The sequence below is a fragment of the Marmota monax genome, unplaced genomic scaffold (genome assembly GCF_021218885.2).
Source record: "Marmota monax isolate L192 unplaced genomic scaffold, Marmota_monax_Labrador192_F-V1.1 WCK01_AAM20220418_F8-fsc00001, whole genome shotgun sequence".
Lineage (NCBI taxonomy): Eukaryota > Metazoa > Chordata > Mammalia > Rodentia > Sciuridae > Marmota > Marmota monax.
This window is the reverse complement of record NW_026693777.1, coordinates 26113420-26136312: the sequence shown is the minus strand read 5'-3', so window position 1 is coordinate 26136312 and position 22893 is coordinate 26113420. Positions and strand designations below refer to the sequence as shown.

The 22893-nt window shown below is 35.8% G+C and overlaps 1 protein-coding gene across 2 annotated transcripts in view; it reads right to left on the bottom strand.

Annotated features, from left to right (window-relative positions):
- Rtn1 (reticulon 1) overlaps positions 1 to 22893 on the bottom strand; it is a 228934-nt gene that overhangs the window by 25070 nt on the left and 180971 nt on the right. The window contains exon 1 of one of the 2 annotated variants that reach the window (XM_058584617.1): positions 750 to 941. The exons of the other annotated variant lie outside the window; for it this stretch is intronic. Within the exon in view, the coding sequence (XP_058440600.1) occupies positions 750 to 810 (61 nt within the window). The 5' untranslated portion in view covers positions 811 to 941. Of the gene's footprint in view, positions 1 to 749; positions 942 to 22893 lie in introns of those variants that run through there. 2 annotated transcript variants of the gene reach the window in all.

Sequence of the window (22893 nt, the reverse complement as noted above, 5' to 3'; positions counted from 1 at the left end):
AAAGCAATCCAAGCGAGGCTGGAGGGTGGCCACACCCAGTGCTAATCTGGACTGTTTCAAAATAAATCTGTTATTCCAGAGGGCAGCCGCCACTGTTTTGTTATTTCCCTCCATTTATTCTATAGAATCCAATTATTAATAAATGGTAGTTAAGGGTTACTCGGATGACAGACAAAAACACCGAAATATTTCAAAGTGAGCCTTTCTAATATGTGGCTACGCCATCATATTTTCAGGATTTGGAGAACTAGTCTACATTTCCGGTCTCCTTTGTGTGACCACAAATAAGACCCTGAAATGGGTGTGTCCCTCTTAAAAGGATGTACTAAAGCCCTCAGTTAATGGTTCTGCTAGGAGATTGCAACCTTTAGGCAGAAATAAATGCACTGGGATGCACGAAACAATAAGAAGCACTTTAACTCCTGGGGTCAGAAAAGATTAAACAAGTACTGAATGATAACGCCAAAGGAGCTCCCTAAGGAGGCAAATGATGCATTATTTAAAATATTCAGCATTGCCACAAGACAACAAAAGGTAAAGGTTAAAAAAAAAAAAAGAAGAAGAAAAAGAAAAAAAAACAAACACCATTCATTTTGATTTTTGAAATAACAGGTTTACTCCCCCCAACAGAAAGCTCTTGAGTGTAAAGCATGCATAAGTCCCACAGGTGAAATGATGCACAATGGACGAGTCCGGATCCCGGGATTCGCGTGCGCCGCAGGCATGCACTACTGAAATAAAGAGAATACCCTGACTTTTCCAGTTGCTCCACACACAGTCCATCTTGGTGGAATCGGCAGTGGCCTGCATCGTGCGGGCTTTGGGGGCTCGCAGTTCCTCTCCTCGGGGGCACTGAGCTTGCACTCAGGCGTGGTGCCCCGGCTGCAGCAGCTGGGTTCGCGGCGGCCGCGCGGCTGCAGACAGACTGAGGCTGCACCAGGCGCGCGCGGCTAGGGGCGGGCGGGCGCGGCGCGGCGCCGCAGTCTGCGCGGTAGCGAATCAGCTAGGCGCGGCCCCGGAGCCGCCTGCGCGCGCGGGGATGCGGCCGCCGTTCGACGCCAACGGGTAGGCTGGGCGGTCTTTGAAGGGGGAGCTGCCCCCGGAGAGTGTTAAGCCGCTTATGAACGCAGGGACACGTAGGCTGGCTGGATGTAGGAGAATTGGGAGAAGGGGACTGAAAAAGGGCCAAGGATGAGGGTGGTTGTTAGGAGAACCTGGGCTCTTCTGACTGATGTAGGGCATGTTCTGGAAATTTCTAAGACACCAGTCGGCAAGTACATTTGTAGTACAAATGCCAGGCTTGCAATAGAATGCCCCCTAATCATCCTACCGTTCACTCACCTCTCCCTAATTCTAATAGTGGGGCCATGATAAATTTTAATTGCCTGGACTCTTCCAAAGAAGTACCAAAATCTCTCCTTCTTTTGGAATATTGCACAAAACCTTTGTTGTCAAGCTGCAGTCATTGGAGTGAAAGCCCAGTTGCTCAGGGCTGAGTATTTCTCGCGTTGCTCCTCTACTCTTGATGTGTTTAGGCATTGGATAAATAAATATCAGAATGTTTTAACTTTAGGCTCAAGGTCAGAGTCCTTGGTCACTGCAGTGACAATCCAGGGGTGTCCCAGGGACATTCAGAAAAACTCAGGGAAGCAAAGGACATTTTGTTTAAACAGTGTCATCTTTGGGATCGGACACTCACTAGGGATGATGGAGGTGGGTGGTGCGCATTTGGGAGATAAGGTTGGTTACCAAGAGTAGTTAAAGATTTCAGGAATCCCTAATTAAAATGCAAATGTCAAAGGAAGGATTAATGACCTGTATTCAAATCTTAGCCTAAAATATCAGAATACACACCAAGACCTTGGGAGACTGGATTGGAGGGGGGGTGTTTTCATGGGGGAAGGGTAGATTCAGCAAACAGAAAAGGCCTGGCATGTGGGCATTTTCTGGAAGAGCGTCTTTTCAGTAGATAAGACACAGCGAGATGGCCTTGGGGACCAAGGGAAATTTCAAAGAGTTCCTTGGCACTAAAACAAACTTCCTGTGTTTTGTTGTGGCACAGGATCTCTCTGCCTGGTGGAGATGTGGAACCTTCATGATTCCTCCCTAGTTCGCAGAAGGGTTCTTTTTCAGACCCAAATCTACATTTACATATTCTATGCCAGCAAAGGCCTAGGGACGGTAATCTCAAATTATACTTGTAGACATGACTTATCTTTCATTTTTATGAAGCATACAGACTTTAAAATATGATCTTGGGAATCATGCATATTTTATTCAAAAAGCTTCCGGAGAAACCAGCTGGACCCCTCTGCATATCTTTGTAACATACCTGAAATTATTTTTGAGGAAGCTTCATAAGTATGACTGCAGGAAGATTATAGGACTATTGGGCAGCTGACGTCTCCTATGTGGTGTGGGGTGTGTGTCAGAGCACTGACAGAACTGATGAGGTAGAAAAACAGTGACCACATTATTACAAAGCACTTTTCAAAATAGCCACGTCTAGAGACATTAGTGACTTTTAAAATTTGTGTTTCCTGGCCCCAGTCCAATTGTTTTTTTGTCGTTGTTGTCATTGTCATTTTGGGGAATTTAGTTGGCCAATTTCTCAAAAAGACTGGTAGATAATGATGAACTGATCAGCAGCGAATTCTTACTGCATTATGCAGGACAAGACTCAAAAGGAAGGAGAAGGCAGCACAGGAGTTTGTCAGGTGAGCTGTTATTGCCTAGGCTACTTTTCAGTTATGAATCTTTGGACCCTTAGCCACTAGGAGGCACTGCCAGTCCATTGATATCACCAGTCTTCAGTCCTAAGTTCAGAAGGTGCCAGTAGGTAGAGGGGCAACAGTGAAATGCACAAGCCCTTACCAGGCATGGTGGACATGGCTGCAATCCCAGCAACTTGAGAGGCTGAGATAGGAGGATTTCTAATTTGAGGCCATACTGGACATTTTAGTGAGATCCTAAGCAACTTAGCGAGTAACTGTCTAAAATAAAAAGGGCTGGGGTTGGGATTCAGTGATAGAATGTCCCTGGGTTAAATCCTTAGTAACCCACCCATCCACACACACAACACACAGAGAGCTACACACACCCTAGGAGTCTACTCTATTACCATGCATTGCTAATCGGACAGTCTGCACAGTGTGCATTGCTTATCTCAGCAGCAAGCTGACTGTTACACATCCCTAAAAAGAACCACAGGCAGAGGTAAGTTCTCCTTCAAGTAGAGGATAGATTATGTGAGACCTCTTGGGCTATGCATTTTCATTGACCACAAAGTCGACCTTGGAATGTCAGCCTAGCTTTGAAAGGCCAGATTATTTTCAATCATGGAGAAAAATCTTGACAGCACATGAAAAACCAATAGAGTAGCCTGATAGAAGGTTGAGGAATAAGACAACAGACAGCACAAACAAGATTCCCACTAGTGGGACACAAATTGAGGGGCTTTTGGTTAATGCACAGGTAGCAAGTGAAACATTAATGAACTTATTAAGGCAAAGGTATCAGTGAACGAACATCACTTGACTGGAAATCACTGAATGTGTGTGTGGCAGAAGTTAGTTATATGGCCTTCAGCAAGTCATTTGTCATCCCTCTCTCATAATGTACAAATAAGTTATAGCTTTGGGTGTTTGTTTCTATGTAATAATAAGAATTTATTTCCCATAAACGTTATAAATAGGTGCTTTCTTTGCACAAATGCCCACTCTGTTAATTGAGAGCTCTTGCCAAGGTCAAAATGATCAAATGGGTAGAAAAGATATGTAAATTTTCCTAAAGCAGTGAAAGAAAACAAAAAGCAAAAGAAAGCTTACTAAAAGCAGGCAGGAACTGTCACTATCTTTAAACCAGTTGAGAACAGACGGGCTTTGTATACAGCCACCTCCGAACTTGGTTTAGGTGCCTGCCAGGAAAGGAAGTGATTTCTTTAGTTTTCAGGATGAAATCATGCATTAGGCAGTCTGTTTGAAGGAAAAGCAAAACAGTCAAGTTTTATTATCTCATCCCACATCAAGATGAGTGTAGAAGGCTGGCATGCCCAGAGTGACTGTATGGTGTCTGTCTGCTGTAGCCTCAGGATTTTATTGTTGAGAAGCAGTGGCACCTCCACAGATACATTTAGTCAACAGATATTTATTGAACACCTAGTATGTGCTATACACTGTTGCAGGCATGGAGCAAAGTTCCTTGGTTTAAGAAGTTTATTTGCTAGAGTGTGGGGGGGGGAGCAAATAATAAAAGTGTTAAATATTATTTCCTTGGAGACAAATATGGAAAAATAAAGCAGGTAAAAGGGAATAGAGAGTGGAAGTAGGTGGAAATTTTGTTATTATTTTATTATTTTATAAAAATGTTTAGTAAAAGCTCATGAGGAAAAATTGGAGTAGACACCTAAAGAAAGACCAGAACATCATTAAGAGGTAGGGAAGAAGAGCATCCAGAAATGAACTTTTTTGTGATAGACTGTAATAACTGTCAGACTACATCAAGCTTTCTCATAGAATGTCTTGATTTTTTTTAATGCTCTGAGAAGTGTAGCAATTGGAAGTAAAGGCACAGAGCTAAAAATATACTTCATTATGATCAAAGAACACTAAGAACTCTTTTTATGCCATATGGAATAAGGAAATTTAAAGAGACAACCAATTTGGTACATAACCTGCTGTACCAAGATAATGGATGAATTGTAGAGATTAAGACAATGGATTAGCACTTGTCATTTGCAAAGTGCTTTTCACATATGGTGTACAGTTAGTGTTTATAAGATCCTTATCAAGTAGATAGTATTTATCCTTAGTTCTGGACCCATTCAGTCATGCCACCTCAAAATGTCTATACAACCCATACCAAGTGTTTGTCTCTGTAAATACAAAGAGAGCTACTGACTGGGAACTTTAGTGTGGAGAGATTTACATATAAATAGATATAAGCAAGCAACTGATACCTGAATGAACAGGAAACAATGTACACAAAACAGCAATGGTTAGGGAGAAGAGGCTTCAGGTAAGGCATCGGAGTAGGTGATAATTAAACTGAGTTATGAACAAGAAATGGCATCACCAGTTTCAGTGACAGAGCTTTCGTGGCAGACAATTATGGAATGGGAAACTTAATTACAGACAATAGCAGGGGCCAGATTGTGACAGGCCTAAATAGTAATATTGTCAATAAATGAGGGAGGCACTGACAAGTTCCAGGGAGTGGACTAACATGAGAAGTTGAACAATTTATCCAAATTTGAAGTTTTCCAGAATTGATAAAGGGACATAAATTATAGGGTTTATGGCAGTCCGCCAGCCCTTAACAAGATGAATAAGAAATCAATACCCCAATCCATAGCACAGTGAAACTGTAAGGTTTCAAAGACAAGAAGAAAATCTTAGAAGTGAACATAAACAAAAGACAGATCACCACCAGACAAACTGCTAGACCAATAGCAGTCTTTAACAGAAGGAGAAGAGAAAAGAAAATTTCAGACAGCTAGAATTCTGTATCCAGCAAGACAGATACAGGCATCTTCAGATTCGTGAGGAATGAGAGAATTTACTAACTGCATAACCTGAAGAAAAATTCAGTGAAGGTGAAAAAAGAAAGAAGAAAAATGAACCTAGAAGGAAAAAGTGATATGCATGAAAGAATGCTGAGCATAAAAATTGTTTCATTTGGAGTTGTTAAAAAAGAAAGATAGAACTACAACAGGAGACAAAAGATACCATAGGTAGGGGGAGTGATAGGAGAAACAGCATTATAGTTAATATAATCATTTATGGAGCTGGATACAGCACCATCATCTTATTTCCTTCCTATTCATTAAATCTAGTTTTGTGCCTTTACTCCTCCTTTTTTAACATTTTAAAATTGATCAAGCATGTTTTTTTTATTAATCAATCCATTTATTTCCTCTAATAGTTATATAGCTCTACCTTTTCAACATTTTAGTGATCATTCTGAAAGCTACAATGTTCATCCTTAATTTATTCCAACCAGACTCCACTTTATCTTAAATTAGTAAGTTTATAATTTCCTGTACAATACAAGAATTTTATAACAGTAAACTCCCTTTATTCCCTGCCCTGTTTGTTGTAGGGTTGTTCTATATGTTACAAACACCAAAGGACATAATTTTTGTTGTTTTAAAGTCAATAGTAATGGGAAAGGCAGCGGAGCACAACAGACACTAGTATGGCAATATGTAAATCAATGGATGTGTAACTGATGTGATTCTGCAATCTGTGTATGGGGTGAAGGTGGGAGTTCATAACCCACTTGAATCAAAGTGTGGAATATGATATATCAAGAAATTTGTAATGTTTTGAACAACCCACAATAAAAAATTAAAAAAAAAATAAAGTCAATAGTATTTCATATTACTCTTTCCCAGGGTTTTTCACCTCCCTTTACACTATCATATCTCCATCTGGGATTCTTTTGTTTCAAGTCAAAGAATTTTCTTTACTATTTTATAATTGAGGTCATAGCATTCAATTATATCAGCTTTTGTCTCTCTGACAAAACCTTTATTTATCTTTCATATATGGTAGTTTCATGGGCAAAGAACTCTAATTTGGCAGGTTTTTCTTCCAGCAATTTAAAGATTTCATTCCACCAATTCCTGGTTTTTATAGTTTCAGCTGAAAAATTAAAAAAAAAAACTCATTTTCTTGTATCTTCTTGCAAAGGAATTTTTATATTTTTAAAAAATCTTTTACTTTTAGCTCTGATTTTATGAGGTTTGATTATAATAGTCTGATGTTTGCTTTGGGATCTGTTGAGCTTCTTGAATCTGTTGATGATTCCTTTTAGTGGGTTTGAATAAAAGTATTTCTGTTTTCTTCAAATATTCCTTCTGACCCATTTTCTCCTTTTCTTCTGGGAATGCAATTATTCATATGTTAGGCCTTCTAAAGATGGCTCAGATGTCTCTTGTGCTCTGCTTTGTTCTTTCCATGTTTCATCTACCATTTTGGATATTTGCTGTTGATCTCTGGGTTCACTAGTTTTGATTTTTTTTTGTGTGTTTAAACCTCTATAAAATGCAGCCAAATAAGTCTTATATTCAGAAATTTTACTTCTTTACTTCTAGGAATTTCACTTAAAAAATAGATTCAACTTATCTGTTGAAGTTCTCTATTTTCTTTAACATATTTATGAATTATTTTAAAGTCATTTATATGCTATGCATATCTGTGAGTTTACTTCTATTATTTTGTATGTGTTTGCTTCTATTGTTTCCTGTTTTACTTGATTATTGGCTGCCTCTTACTTGTCTAATTATATTTGTGCTATAATAGATATCATATATAAAAACCATAAAGACTGACATTTGATGCTATTTTCTTTCAAAAAGGCTTCCCCCCCATCCTCTATTAACTAAGATAAAGGGTTGATTAGTTGTTTAGAAACTGAGTCACAGTAGGTTTCAGTTTTAGTTAGACTCAGTCCACCTCTGGTTTCCATTTTCTTGTGACATTTATAATGTAATTGTTTTATGTCCTTTTTCCAGTAGATTTACAATCAACACAACCCCTCAGTCTCAGCACATAGTCATATATTTGGGGCTCCTCAAGATTCCTGTGCATCATGTCAAGCCATACAACTGTCAAAAGTTTCATAGGTTTTCTGTTACCCAGTAGAATTCCTCTACCTAGGCCACATCTGATATTCAGCTAGTGCCTAATTTTGGTAAATGCTCCTGCAGAAGAAAATGATCAGTGATGTCTGCTTACCTAAAGTAGCTCTCTTCTCATTTCTTGAATTTTAGTTTATCTCATCTTTATTACTCCCCAAATTATCTAATGTCTTTGCAAATGAAATTATGATTTCTATAATTTGTTCATATTTTTCTAGTGGTTGCAATAGGGATAGTGGCTTACAACTATTTACTCCATTCTACTTTGAATTAGGATATTTGCATTTAGAAATTTTAAATTTTAATTAATAAATACTCTAATTAATGGATCAAAGAGAAAACATATTGGAAAGTAAAAACTCTTAGAAACACTGAAAATGTCACATATCCATTGTGTAGAATAAGCTAAAGCTGTATTTACTGGGATATTATACTTTTAAATGTATAAATATATAAAAGAAAAACAGAAAAGTAATGAGCTAGATGCTCAACATAAGAAGTCAGAAAAAAATGAATACACAATACACACAAAGAATATGTAAAGAAATAATAAATATAACATCAGAAATTAATGAAATAAAAACATGACAAAATGACTTCTGATTTCTCGTCTAGCATGTAGGAAGTTTGGAAGTCGACACTCTGTCCTAACAAATAGCAAAAAGCTGAAGGCACTGAAAAAGCAACAGTTCTTCTTAGGTTGGTAATAAGAGTGAGGCAGATGCTGTTCCCTAAATGGGAGAGGCTGACAGGCGAATAGAGAATCACCTTACTGGAGTGGACACTCATGATTTGAAAATCCCATGGGGACCAGTGCCTGGATAGAAAAACCTAAGCTGTAATAGAAAAATTTCTGAAGAGAACAAGTGAGACAGATGGAAACTCTAAGAAGACCCCATCAGTGGAAGTGGGTGAGCATAATTTTGTTTTATCTCCAAAAGCTCTGCCAGGTTTTCACAGTAATTACTGGAGGAAAAAATCCCTTCCTTATTCTACCAAGGAAAAGGGAAAATGTAGAACAATTTTATAGCAGTTTGATTCATAACTGCCAACACTTAGTACAAACCAAGATATCACTTACTAGATGAATGGAAAAATGAACTGTGGTACATCTATACTGTGGAGTATTAGCACTAAAAAGAAATGAGTTACCAAGCCACTATAATGGCACAGAGATTTAGATGCATATTACCAAGTGAAAGGAGTCAATCTGGAAAATTCATACATTGTATTATTCCAAATAATACAATGAATAAGGCAAAACTGTGGGGACAGTAAAAAGATCCGAAGTTGACAGAGGTTAGGAGAGGAGGGAGGAATGAATAGTTGGTGCACAGAGGATTTTTAGGTAGTAAAAGTACTCTGCATGGGTACTTTAATGATAGGCACATGTTACTCTTGATTTGTCCAAAACCATAGAATGAACACCACAAAGAGTGAACCCCAATGTAAACTGTAGACTCTGGGCAATAAAAATTTGTCAATGCACATTCATCAATTATAACAAATATATCACTCTGGTGGGTGATGCTGATAATGGGTAAGCCTATGTATCTGTCAGGCAGGAGGAATATGTGAAGTTTCTGTACTTTATTCTCAGTTTTGTTGTGGACTTAAAACTACTTTGAAAAAATAAAGCCTAGTAATAAAAAATAACAAAACATAATGAATCAATTAAATCATTTACTAGTTCTTGAAAAGGCAATAAAATATGCAAACCTTTGATATCTGGCCATAAAAAATGGACAGAAATAAACACTTTTAGGATAAAAAGGGTAATATGGTTACATATTTTTTAATTAGAGGAGAATATCATTAAATACTTATGACAATATTAAACATCTGCACAAATAGATGTTTTGATAAAAATATAACTTATCAAAACTGACTCAGGAAGAAGTATAAAAATATGACCATTGCTATAACTATTAAAGGAAAGGATGTCACTGTTAAAAGTCTATTTCTCCATTTCCACTCTTTCCTCCCTTGCTCATCACTGAAGTTCAATGGCTTTACAAGCATATTTTAAATGGCCTTCATAGTGTTATAAACATATTCTAAATGACTTTCAAACAGATACTCCTTATTTTATACAAGTTATTCCATAGAAGAAAAGACAGGAAAGACACCCCAACTTATTTGAAAGGTTAGATTATCTTTTATTCCTGAATCAGGCAATGAGACTACCTCACTTAGGGACAAAATAAAAATCCTTAAAGATATATAAGCAAAGTATTTCAACAATGAATCAATTAAACACAACTTTATCACAGAAGTTCAACACGATTTTTTAAGATTCTATTTGTATGATTTACTGTGACCACAAATATAAAGGAAAAAAGTCTAAGTGATCAATTTGGTATGCTAAAAAAATATAAAATTCAACACCCATTAATAAAAATTCTATCTAGAAATACATAAAAACTACTAAAATCTCTCAAAAGAGCTCTACCAAAACGTAGTACAAACATGACAGAAAAAAATATAGCAAAACCTTTAGAAGCATTCTCTTGAAAATCAGTATTGAGACAAGGTAGCTCACTCGTAACAACTCACATTTTACTGAAGATATTAAGTGGTACACAAGAAAAATAAATCAAAAGTTAACAAAATTTCAACAAAAGTAAACTGTAATATTATCTACACAGAAAATTGATTTGGTGGACAGACTTCTAGAACTAAGAAGTATTTAAGAGTGTCCCTGGACACAGTTCAATGGTTAAAAAAAAAAGACATTCCTATAGAACAGTGAAGTCTTTTGGAAAATATTAATATTTAAGCTACCTATGGTAAGGGTAATAAATTTATGATGTTATTAGGAATAAACATAGACAAGATTATTCAGAAACTTAAGGGAAGATTATAAAACTTTTTAAAGATATACAAGAAATCTTGAGAAGACATCCCATGCTAGATGACCATTGTAGTAGAGATGGAAATGCTCTCAGATATGCATCATTCTGTAAATTCATGGCAATATCAATAGACTTACAATATGCTTTTTCATGGTGTTAGACTAATCCTAAAATTCATATGGAGATATGAAATGCTGAAAATATTCAGTAAAATTTTGAAAGAGAAAAAGAAGCAAGGAGGAAGAAAAAAAGGAATAAATTTCTTGTTGTTCTTATTTTTATTTATTTATTTATTTTTTGAGACAACTCCTGATCCTCCTTCCTTAGCCTCCTGAGTACCTGGGATTACAGATTACAGTCACCCGCCACCATGCCCTGTGAAGAAGGTTCTTATCTTCTAGTTGTAAATGCTTATAGCATAATATTGCTGCATCAATAGATAAATATACCTATGGAACCAACTAAATAATCTAGAAATGGATCCATGCATATATAGGATTTGGGTACTACTACTAATGTCATAGTTTGTTTTAAATGTTTCATATATGTTAATGTGAATGGCATGACATTAATCAGTGAGAAAGGAAGGGCTAGTCAATCAAAAGTGCTGAAATAATTGGCTAGTCATCTGGGAAAAGAAAAATTAAATCTCACACTATATCTATAATCATCGATAATAAATTGTTTAAGACTAAGTATAAAAAACTTTAAGAAAAAACATAAGAGCATAGCTTTATGATAGCAAGGTAGAAAAAGATTTAGTAATATAAATTTAAAAGGAAAATTATGATAATTTTGATTAACAAAAGAAAGTATAGAAAAATCAAGGCCTAGGAAAACTCTACAAATTAATAACAAAAAGAAATTTTGACAGAAAAATGAGGAGACATGCAGTAGGCAATTTATACAACTGGAAATACTTTGAGCCAATAAACAGAGTGAAGGTATGGGTTTTTTCCATTCTGGGGAAGTGAAAATGAGAACCAGAAAAAAAACCAAAAAAACATTTGATGTTATAAAGTGAGAATGCAAAAGCAGCAACCTATACATTGCTAGTTCTGTGCAGTAGTTTGGCAATTTCTATGAAAGTTTAAATGCATGCTTTGTGACCCAGAAACTCCAGAGAATTACCTACCCTAGAGGAACTCTTAAACTTGTGCATAAGAAGTTATGAAAATAATTGTCCACTGCAGCCGTGTCTATAACACTTTCAGTAGGGAAATGGATAGATCATGGTTTATTCATGTAATGGAAGCCAATATAGCAGTTAAAAGAAATGAATGAAGGTTTCAACATAACTAAATCTGAAAACATGATGTTTAGTTAAAAAAAAAAACAACATGAAAAAGATTCGTACAGCACAAAATCTGGAGATGGTGAAGTAAACGGGATGGCAAATAGTCTTCCTCAAACCAAGTATGAAATTGGATAAACTTTTTCAAAATAGCTACTTCCCAGTTCTGGGAACCAACTAATCACTATTAACTAGTTTAGAAGCATTTATTCATACAATTTTGAAAAATGTGTGATCCTGTTGGTTTTGACTAGGGCTTCTCCTATTCTTATTGCTAGCTGAGTTGCTGCAACAATATTACCAGGATGAGGGACTCTCTGGACGCTGTGGAAATGAGCAGCTTCACTCTTCCAGAGAAGTGACTTGATTAGGACTGGGAGTTCAAAAACATGGTGTAGTCGACAAAGAGAACAAACTCAGTAGAGAATCGGAAATAGCTCAATTTCTGGAACCCTACAGTTGTGAGCTTGAGGATGAGCAGCAGACCAGTGGATTAGCCAGAAATGTAAAAGGAGTTCTGGGACATTAGAAAAGGATGGAGGGGCTGCATGTCCTTCACAAATTCTTTGGTATCTGGGAGATTATGAGCATGTGCAAGGAAGACCCAGGAAGAACCAAGCTCTCCATAATCTCTGGTTGACTGGGAGGCCATGAGCATTCACAGGGAAGACGCCAGAGGGGCCAAGATCTCCCATATCTATGGTTTCTGGTAGTCTGGGTGCACATGCTAGGCAGGATTGGGATGGCCCAGGGGGGAGTAAAAGCTAGAAAAGACTCAAAAACTTCCTAAACTTATAATGTGTTCCAAAGTCCATATGCAGATGTACTGGTTGAATCTTTGTAGATTTGAGATGTTTGAGTGCAGCTATCATTAGCTGTCCACTAAACTTTGCAGACAAGGAGGATGCTTGGGAAGTCATAATAAAACACAAAACAATACTAAGCAGAGACATTAGTGTCCATATACCACGGAGATTCACTCTGATTAAGTCCAGGAAAGTTACTAAAACCAAAAGCAAAACAAAAAAATCTAAACAAAGCAAACACTCTCAATAAAAAATATGTCAGAATCAGCTGGTCACAGTGGTGAATGCCTGAAATCTCAGCTACTCAGGAAACTGAGGAAGAAAGATCACTAACTTGAAGCCAACGTGTACAATTTAGCAAGACCTTTCTCAAAATAGAAAATAAAAAGGGCTGGTGATATAGCTTGGTAGTAGAACATTCCTGGGTTCTGTCCCCAGTACCAAAAAAAAAAAAAAGAAAAGAAAAGAATCTAAAGTAGTTACAATGTATAAACCAAGTTTCAATTGTCCTCAAAAAATTTATTAGATGTAAAGAAACAGGAAATTGTGACCCAAATTCAGGGAAAAAAAAAAGCTCAATAAAAACAGACTCTGAATAGGTTCAGATATTGATTAAACAGAGGAAGTCTTCAAAGTAGTCATTATGAATATGTTCAAGTAATGAAAGCAAACCATGTTTAAAGAATTTGTGGAAGATGGGATGAAAATGACTGAACAAATAGGACATACTGATGCAGACACAGAAGCTAAAAAAGGAAGCAATTGGAAATTTAAGCAATGAAAGCACAATAAATAGAAAGTAAAATTCACTGGATAGTATCAACATCAGATTTAATAAATACAGTATTGTTGAGTTTAAAAGTAGATGAATAGAAATGATCTAACATGATGTACACAAGAAAAAATGGTTGAAGACACATGTACTGAGACACAAAGACTTGTGGTGCAACATCAAGTGCACCAAAATAGGTGTAAAAGGAGTTCCAGAAAGAGAGAAGAGAAAGGGATAGAAAAAAATGTTTTTAAGAAATGATCCTGTAAAAATCCCAATTAAAATTGATTAATAACAGATATAAGAACCTCAAGTAACTTAAGTACAAAGAGATTCACATCTAGATACACCTTTATTAAAAAATTGAAATAAAAGACAAGTGGAAAACTTAATATATCTGCCAAACAAAAATGGGTCAAAGAAGAAATCACAAGGCCAAGTAGAAAAAGCTTTGAGGGCACAGTAAAGCATATCTTAGAACTGTAATGCTGTAAAAACCTATGTCAAACAAGAAGACATAAGTAACTTGATCTTGTCTCAAGAAACTGGAAGAACAATTTAAACCCAAAGCACACAGACTGAAATAATAAAGATTAGAGTGGAAGTTGATAAAACAGAGAAAACAAAACAGAAAAAAAAATCAGCGATACCAAAAGATGACTCTTTGAAAGAACCAATAAAATTGACAAACCTTTATTTAGCTAGAATCGCCAAGAAAAACAAACAGGATTCAAATTACTAAAATTAGGAATGAGGGAAAATTGCTACTGATCTTGAAGAAATTAAAAGAATTTTTGGGAAACACTACAAATAACTGCAGACCAACAAATTAGATAACCGAAATGAAATGGACAAGTTTTTAGAAAAACAATTAAAACTGACTCAAAAAAAAAATAAAAAATGTGAATTGATTGAGATTAAAAGAGAATTAATCATTTAAAAAATTCCCACCAAGAAAGTCTCAGTTTCAGATGCCTTCACTGATGAATTCTATCAAAGAAAAGTCAGCATCAATGCTTCACAAACTCTTCTAAAAGGAGGAAGAGAGGGCAAGGACTTCCCATCTCATTTTATAATGTCAGTATTACCCTGATGCCCAAACTAGACAAAGGCATTTGAGCAAAGAAAATTATAGACAAATATCCCTTATGGACACAGATACAGAAATCCTCCAGAAAATTCTAGCAAGTTGAATGCAACAATATACAAAAAAACCCCAAAAAAATCATGACTCAGTGAGACTTATCCCAGGGTAGAACAGTCAATGTAATAAACCATATCAATAGAATAAAGGAAAAAAATCCATATAATTATTTTAATTAATGAAGAAAGGCCATTTGAAAACTGTAACATGCCTTCATGATAAAAAAAGGAAAGAAAACCTCCCAAAACTGGAAATGGAAAGAAACTTTTTTAACCTGATAAAGGGAATCTCATAAAACCTTATGGCTAGCTTGGTATGTAATGGTGAAAGGTTGAGAGCTTTTTCCCACAGATATGGAGCAAGATGAGGATTGTCAGTTCTTCTAACTTCTGTACTGTACTGGAGAATCTAGCTAGGGCAGTGAAATAATACAAAGAAATAGAAGCCGTTCACACTGAAAATGAAGAAGTCAGCCATCTCTACCTGCTGACAAAACAATCTTTTATATAAAAAAATTTTAGGAAATTCACACACTATAATTGAGGTAATAAGTCCAGCAATTTGTACGATACAAGAGCATCACACAAAAATCAACTCTATCTCTATATACTAGCAGTGAACAATCCAAAAATGAAATTAAGAAAAAAAATTGCACTTGCTATAGCATAAGAAAGAAAAAAAAAATTAGGAATCAATTTAACAAATGATGTGTAAAATTTATCTCTGGAAAATTACAAAACACTAAAAGAAATTAAGGATCAAATAAAATGGAAGGACATTTTTAATTATAGATTGCAAGATTTAATACTGTTAAGTTGTCAGTATCTCTCAAATTAAAATATAGGCTCAACACAATCCCTGCTAAAATTCCATCCAGTTTTTGTTCTCTTGTTTGATTTTATTTTCAGAAGTTGACCACCTGATCCTAAAATATGGGGACCCAAGGGGCCCAGAATAGACAAAACAATCTTGAAAAAAAAGAACAAAGTTATTCCGGTTTCAAAATTTACTGCAAAGCTATAATGATTAAGACAGTGAGATACTGGATAAGGCTATACTATAGATGATTAATGGAACAGAACTAACATCCAGAATTGAACACTTTCATATGTGGTCAGTTGATTTTTGACAAGTGCACCAAGAGCATTCAATGGGGGAAAGAATAGTATTTTTAACTTTGGTGCTGGAACAATTGGATATGCAAGAGAACGAAGTTGGAATACTACATTATCCTGTACACAAACATGAACTCAAAATAAGTAGAATATCAATGAGAATAAAAACAAGAAAAATATTAAAAGAAAATACAGACATAAATCTTTACAACCTTGAATTAGATGTAGATTTCTTAGATGATACATCAAATGCAAAGGAACAAAAGAAAAAAATAGACAAATTGGACCTCATCAAAATTAAAAAGTTTTGTGCACCAAAGGACATTATCAAGAAAGTGCAAAGATAATCCTTGAAATGTGAGAAAATATAAACTATGTATATGAAAAGGGACATGTATCCAAATAAACAGATAATTCTTACAAGTCATCAACTAAAACAATCCTGTTAAAAAATGGACAATGGATTTGAAGTGACATTTCTCCAAGGAAGATATACAAGTGACTAATCATCACATGAAAAGATGCTATCATTAGGAAAATGCAGAACTGCAATGATATAGCCCTGCACGTTCATTTCAATGCACATAATTAAAAGATGGAAAGTAACAAGTGTTGGCCAGGATATGGAGCAATTGGAACCCTCATACATTACTGGTGGGAACATAGTGATACAGACACTTTAGAAAACAGTTTGGCAGTTCCTCAAAAAGTTAAGTTACAGTGTGACCCAGAATTTTCACTGCTAGATTTACACCCAAGGGAACTGAAAACATTCCCACACAAAAGACTTGTACATAAATATTCATAGCAGTATTAATATTCATGACAGTGGAAACAAAATATCCATCCATCAATGAAAGGACAAACAAAACAGTACTATAATTCACCATATCATCCTTGCCACCAGGAACATTGCACCCTGTTTTTTCAGCCCTCAAATTGGTTTATAACCTTTCATCACTAATTGTCACATGCTATAATTCTGTTCATCACACTCTTTAACAGGTAAACAGAGCAACAATATATTCACCAGTGTACATGGATTCCCATGGAACTGCTTGGCAAAGTCCCATGATGGAAAAAAAGACATGGAGTGGCGCCAAAGGGCCTCAAGGTCATAGGACCCATAACAATTACAGCGGTAGTGTGGATGAACACAATTGGTGGTCTCCAAATACTCTGCTTCTATTAGAGGTAAAATATGGTATTGGCCTTTGTTCACTTGAATACTTGATCTCTGTGTTGGAAATGCATGGATTAAGGATCTCATAGATTTATTGAATTTCAAAAGAGACATTGCTTAGCACATCTAAAATGATGCAATGAGGAGCCATGAGGAGAAGAGAGCACAATACTCCTGGAGCTACTACTGTCCAAGGTAGTATCAGATCTAACATGAGAACATTATTCTCGAATAGTAAGAACAACACTGATGTCAAGACAAGCTGTCCTGTGAAACTGACAACATTGTCAAAAATGTAATTAACTCTTCGAAGTGTTTTGGAGTGTTTTACACTAAAAATAATTGTGGAACAGATGATGAAAGTCACTCCTTTGTATATTGTGTAATGTATGAAAGGATATGATGTTTATCTATCATCCTAGTATATACAAAAAATACTATATATGTAAAAGATACAATATTGTTCTGTTGTCTTATTTATAGGACAATCTGTATTTTATGTGTAAAAGATACTATATTGTCCCAGTGTCCTATTTATAGGACACTCTGTATTTACATTCTTAATGTAAAAACAGTATCTGATAAGAAAGGACTTCTAAGATCTAGATTGATTTCCAACCTATTTTAATGCACGTATGTCAATTTCATTGAAATATTCACAGAATTGAAAACTTGAGAGTTAAAAAATAAAAGATATTGTTAGTATAAGATCCCTCTGGCAGGTGGCTGTAATGTGGCATCTCTGAGTGAGGCTCAGGAACAGAGTGGGAGCTGCGATCAAGCTTCACTTGCCATCTTGGCCAGCCACTCTTGCAAAGGGCACAACGGGGCAACCTTACATGGCAACTTGGATTGCTTCTCAGCCTACCCTTGTTCTCAGGCCAGGCTTGCTCTCCATCTCAGCCTCTGACAACAGCACAACTCCTTGGCTCAGGCCCAGATTCCTCTCTGGAACCCCTTGGCAACCTGAGTTTATTGCCGTCCCCCTCCTGGTCCTCTCTTCCCATGTAGCTCTCAGAATTTCCCTGGCCGGGCTTCCTAAGCTCATCATTTGGATGGTTTCTGCAGTCAGCAGTTCCCATCAAACATAAGAATGATTGCATTATTTGTTTATTTTTTTACTTGCTAGGGATTTGATTCTTCGGATATTTGCTTGTCACACATCTCTGCTTTCTACCCAGGGGTATCTCTAGATTTTCTGCTTCTTGTCTTGCCATCTGTCAGTCAAAGCCTGATTGACAGGAATTAGCATGATCCCCACATGCTAATTTTACAAGCACACACAAAGCATTTCACATTTACAGAAGAAAGAAAGAAGCAAAGAAAAACAGAAGGAAAGGTACCTAATCCACAAATTGATGGAAAGAGGGAAGATTGAGAGTAGTTTACTAAATAGTAAGAAATATGTGAAAAGTCATAAAACAATCATGATATAATAAAATTAAATGCATCTGAGGCTAACATTAATTTTGATGTTGATTGAGACTTGAGAAATAATGATCTGATGAAGAAATCAGTAATAAAGAATATCAAGACCTATGTACCATGTTTTTTATCTTACCTTATGATGTTTGAAATCTTTTCATACTGTAAATTTTCTTCATATGTCTATTAGACATTTGTTATTTCTTCCAACAATCATATCTATTTATATCTCTACTCACTTTTAAAAATTTTATGTTTTTATTAACATTTATTAATTGTACATTATAATGGGATTTGGCATGATATTTCAATATAAGCATACAGATTTGCAGGGATCAAATCCAACCTCTCCCTCCCACCCCAGCCTTTAGTAATCACTATTCTTCATTCAGGTTGACTTTTTGTTTGTTGTTTAAATTCCACATGTGAGGAGAAAACCTGTGGTCTTGTCTTTCTCTATCTGGCTTTTATATAAAATGTTCTCTAGTTCTATCCATTTTGCTGCAAATGTCAGGATTTCATTCTTCTTTAGGGCTGAATAGTATACCATTGTGTAAGTATTCCACATTTTTTAAAAAAAATCTGTTCATCCATTGATGGATACCCAGGTTGATTCCATATCTTAGCTACTGTGGATGGTACAGCAACAAACACAGGTGTGCAGTATCTGTTTGGTATGCTGAGTTCAATTCCCTTGTATATATACTCATAAGTGGTAAGCTACTTTTAATTCTTTAACATTTACATTTCCACCAATAGTGTAGGATAGTCTGTTTTTCTCCACATCCTCTTCAGCATTTGTTATTTTTTGTTCTTTTATTAATAGTCATTCTAAATGGTGAGATGACCCAGGAAGAAACTGTCCCTTCTGATAGCTTTCTAAGTCTTCAAGATAGTAAACTACTTTCTTGGGAGAAAACCTATTAAATGTTACCAGCTACCATGCTATGTATCTCTCACACGCCAAGCCAATATTCCCTCTGCCTTAAACTGCCCCCAAAGTTAGGTAACCGGCAACTAGAGAATGCTTCTATTGCCCAGAGCCCCTCAGAATTATCTAAACCAGTCAGTCCTAAACTGTTTACTCTGCCTTGTCTCACCTTTCCTGTAGAAACCCCTCCAAAAAGCTCTGACCTATGCTTTTTCCTTCTGTCTCCTGACCAAAACATAATGTTTTTCCTGTGGCCCTACATGGCAAGGCATGACCCCTTCTCTTGGGAAATGTAATAAAACTCTTCTTTCAATGGCATTGCCCTCTGTGTGTCAGCACTCAGTCACCTCTGTAATTGAAATCCTCAGGCACAAATGGGACATCATGCTTGCAGAGTTTCCAAAGCCATACATGTGACAAAACAACCTATGTCAATTACTGTTCAATCAATTCCATCTGCATATTAGAATCAATAAGAGATTTTTAAAAAATACCCTTAGCTAATTTATTGTTAAGCTCTTGCAATTTGTAATGTTTAATTTTTTCAAGATGAAAAAAGTTAATATGAAAAGTCCTGGGCTGAGAGTTCCAGTGACATAATGTGCTATATCTGGACCATGGGTGGGGTTGCTCAGGGGTATTCACTTACATTCACCAAGCCGAGTGCTTAAAATTGGCATATGTCACTATAAGGATGTCACACTTTTTGATAAGCACTTATTAATAAAAAATAAGAATATATGCATACTTTATGGGAGTACAAGTAAATCTAAATCAGGTAAATCTAAAGCATCAGCAGGGATGTCAGAGGGAAGCAGCCTGGTGGGAAGGGTGGAGATAAGTTGGCAGCAAGTCTTGCCCAACTTTTTTTAAATAAAGTGCAATATTATTAAATGAAGTGCAATATTATTTTAATTGAAATTCCAAAAATTTAATTATTCCATCAAAATGAAGAATGAAGCATATCAGAAGACACAAAAGAAACCAAAAACAATGAATCATTCATAATCTCATTAATAAAGACCACTAAAATTTGCTGTATTTTTCATTCATTGCTTTTATTAATTAAAATATTTCTTGAGATGACTGTAGATTCACATGAATTTGTAAGAAATAATATAGAGTGATCCTTTGTATACCTAGCTCTGTACCTCCAATGGGAAACAATTTATAAAACTGTAGTATAAAAACAACAGTCAAGATATTAATATTGGTTCAATAAGATTAGTGAAGCTTCTTCAAATTTCTTCAGTTTTACCTGTATTTACTTTTATGTGATCTTTATCACCTGTGGTTCCACAGTCATGCTACTGACTAGTTCTTATCATAAACACCTCTCATTGCCCTTGGGTAGTAATGCCCGCCTCCCTCCACCAACACTCTCATCGGACCTAATCTCTGGGACAATTAACATGTCCTCTACTTCTAGAAACCTGTCATTTCAAAATGTTGTGTTATGAATCTAATAGTTTGTTATCTTTTGTGATTTTTTTTCCTTTGACAAAAATATTCCTGAGAATTCATTCAAGTTGTTACATGTATCAATAGGTGGGTTTTTTCCTTTTTATTTATTTATTTTTTTCTGACTAACATTTCATGGTATGGATGGATTATAAATTGTTTTATCAGTCACTTGTTGAAGGAAGTTTCTGACTATTAAAAATAAAACTTCTAGGGCAGGGATTGTGGCTCCGTGGTAAAGTGGGTTGCCTAGCAAGCAGGAGGCACTGGGTTCTATCCTCAGCACCACATACAAAAATAAATAAAGTTATTATGTCCATCTACAACTAAAAATATTCTTAAAAAAATAAAAATAAAAAAAAATAAAACTTCTATAACTTTGGATACAAAGTTTTTGAGTAAGCACAAGTTTTTATATAGAACAAATGTCAAAGAATGAAACTACTGGGTCATATGATAACCATATGTCTAATTTTATAGAAATTATGATTTTTTTTTTTGCAGAGTGGCTGTACAATTTTACATTCCGCTAGCAGTGTCTCAGTGATCCAGTGCCTCTATATTCTTTTTTTTTTTTGTGTGTGTGTGTGTGTGTGTGGTACTGGGGATTGAACCCAGGGCCTTTGCATGCTAGGCAAGCACTTTACCAACTGAGCTGTATCTCCAGCGCTACCCCCGTGCCTCTAGATTCTTGCTAGCATTTGGTGTTGCCACACTTATTATTTTAGCTATTCTATGGATAGAGTACTATCTTACTGTGGTTTTCATTTACATTTCCCTAAAGGTTAGGGTTGTTATTTTATGTGCTAATTGAACATCTGTATCCTCTTTGATGAAATGTCTGCTCATGTCTTTTGCTCATTTTCTAATTGCATTATTTTTGATTTTCACTATTGAGTTTTGAAAGTTCTTTATAGATTCTAGACACTAAATCTTCATCAGCTACATGGTTTACAAATATTTTCTTCCAGCCTGTAATTTGTATTTTCATGGGCTCTCATAAAGTAAAAGTCTTTAATTATTCCAGGTGTACAAGGCTAGTTCAACATTCAGAAATCCATGATAATCTACCCTATGAATAAACTAAAAGAGAAAAATCATAATATCAATTGATGTATGAAAAGTATTTGACAAAATCCAAAACTCATTTGTGACAAAAAAATATTTAAGAATTCTAGGAATAGAGGGTAATTTCCTAAACATAATAAAGAATACATGAAAATTCCTAGAGCTGACATTATGGATATTGGTAAAAGATTGCATGCTTTCCTGAATGTTTGCTTCTAAGGTCAGAAAGCAAGGTCACAAAGCAAGGATGACTGCTTTCACCACCCATACTCAGCAGAGCACTGGCAGTGCTGGCTTAGCCGTGCCACATAATTCCTTCATTTTGGTATGAATTGTTACATTTATTCAGAATGAGAATAGAAATAGTGATGGGCACCAGTATTGTGTATAATTATAATGCACCCAATAAAATAATTAATCCCTCAAGAATAAAATATAAATATAAATAGTATCTAAAAATGGTAATTCTTTAAGAAGGCAAAATGCATGCCCTACAATGTGGCTGGCCCATTTAGCAGATGCTATGGTCATTGCAAGTCCTCTTCTCTTCATGGCCAAATCACTATGGACCCTGTAAGAAATATGTAGTTGCTTTTCCAAAATACTGTGCAGGTAGGAGCAGTAATAGAGCCAGGTTTTAGCTAGTAAAAAATAAAAGAAAGTATACTAGAAAGCTTCTGGGATATTGTTTTCTTTTTCCCCCAGGTAGAAACAGGGAGAACACTTCACTCCCTGGTGACCCCAGCCTTGTATGAGGAAATGATGCTTGGAACTGTTACAGTTGTCTCATGATCCTGAAGAGAAGGTCATGATAGCTATGTGAGGCTAATGCCCTAACACCGTGGGTCTGGTGAGTCACCTGTGTTTCTGGAATTTCTTACCTCTAAACTTAGTAAGTAAGCAGTGAATGATGTTATGGTTCACACTGATATTGGTTGGGTTTTCTGTTACTTGCAGCTAAAGCACTCCTACTGATAAACTCACTGACCAGGTTAGCACTGCTGTACATTTTTTCTTGTCCCTTCTTTATTATACAAACTCCTTGTTTCAGTGAAGAGCAAAAACACTTTCTGTTTTCCTGCTGAATTTCAGAGGAGCGCTTTTGTGTTAGGAAAGAAATAAGCAGATAAAGCAAAGAATAGTCGATTATTGTGGGGGAAATGCTCTAGGGCAAACCCACTCTAAAATTCTGTTGCA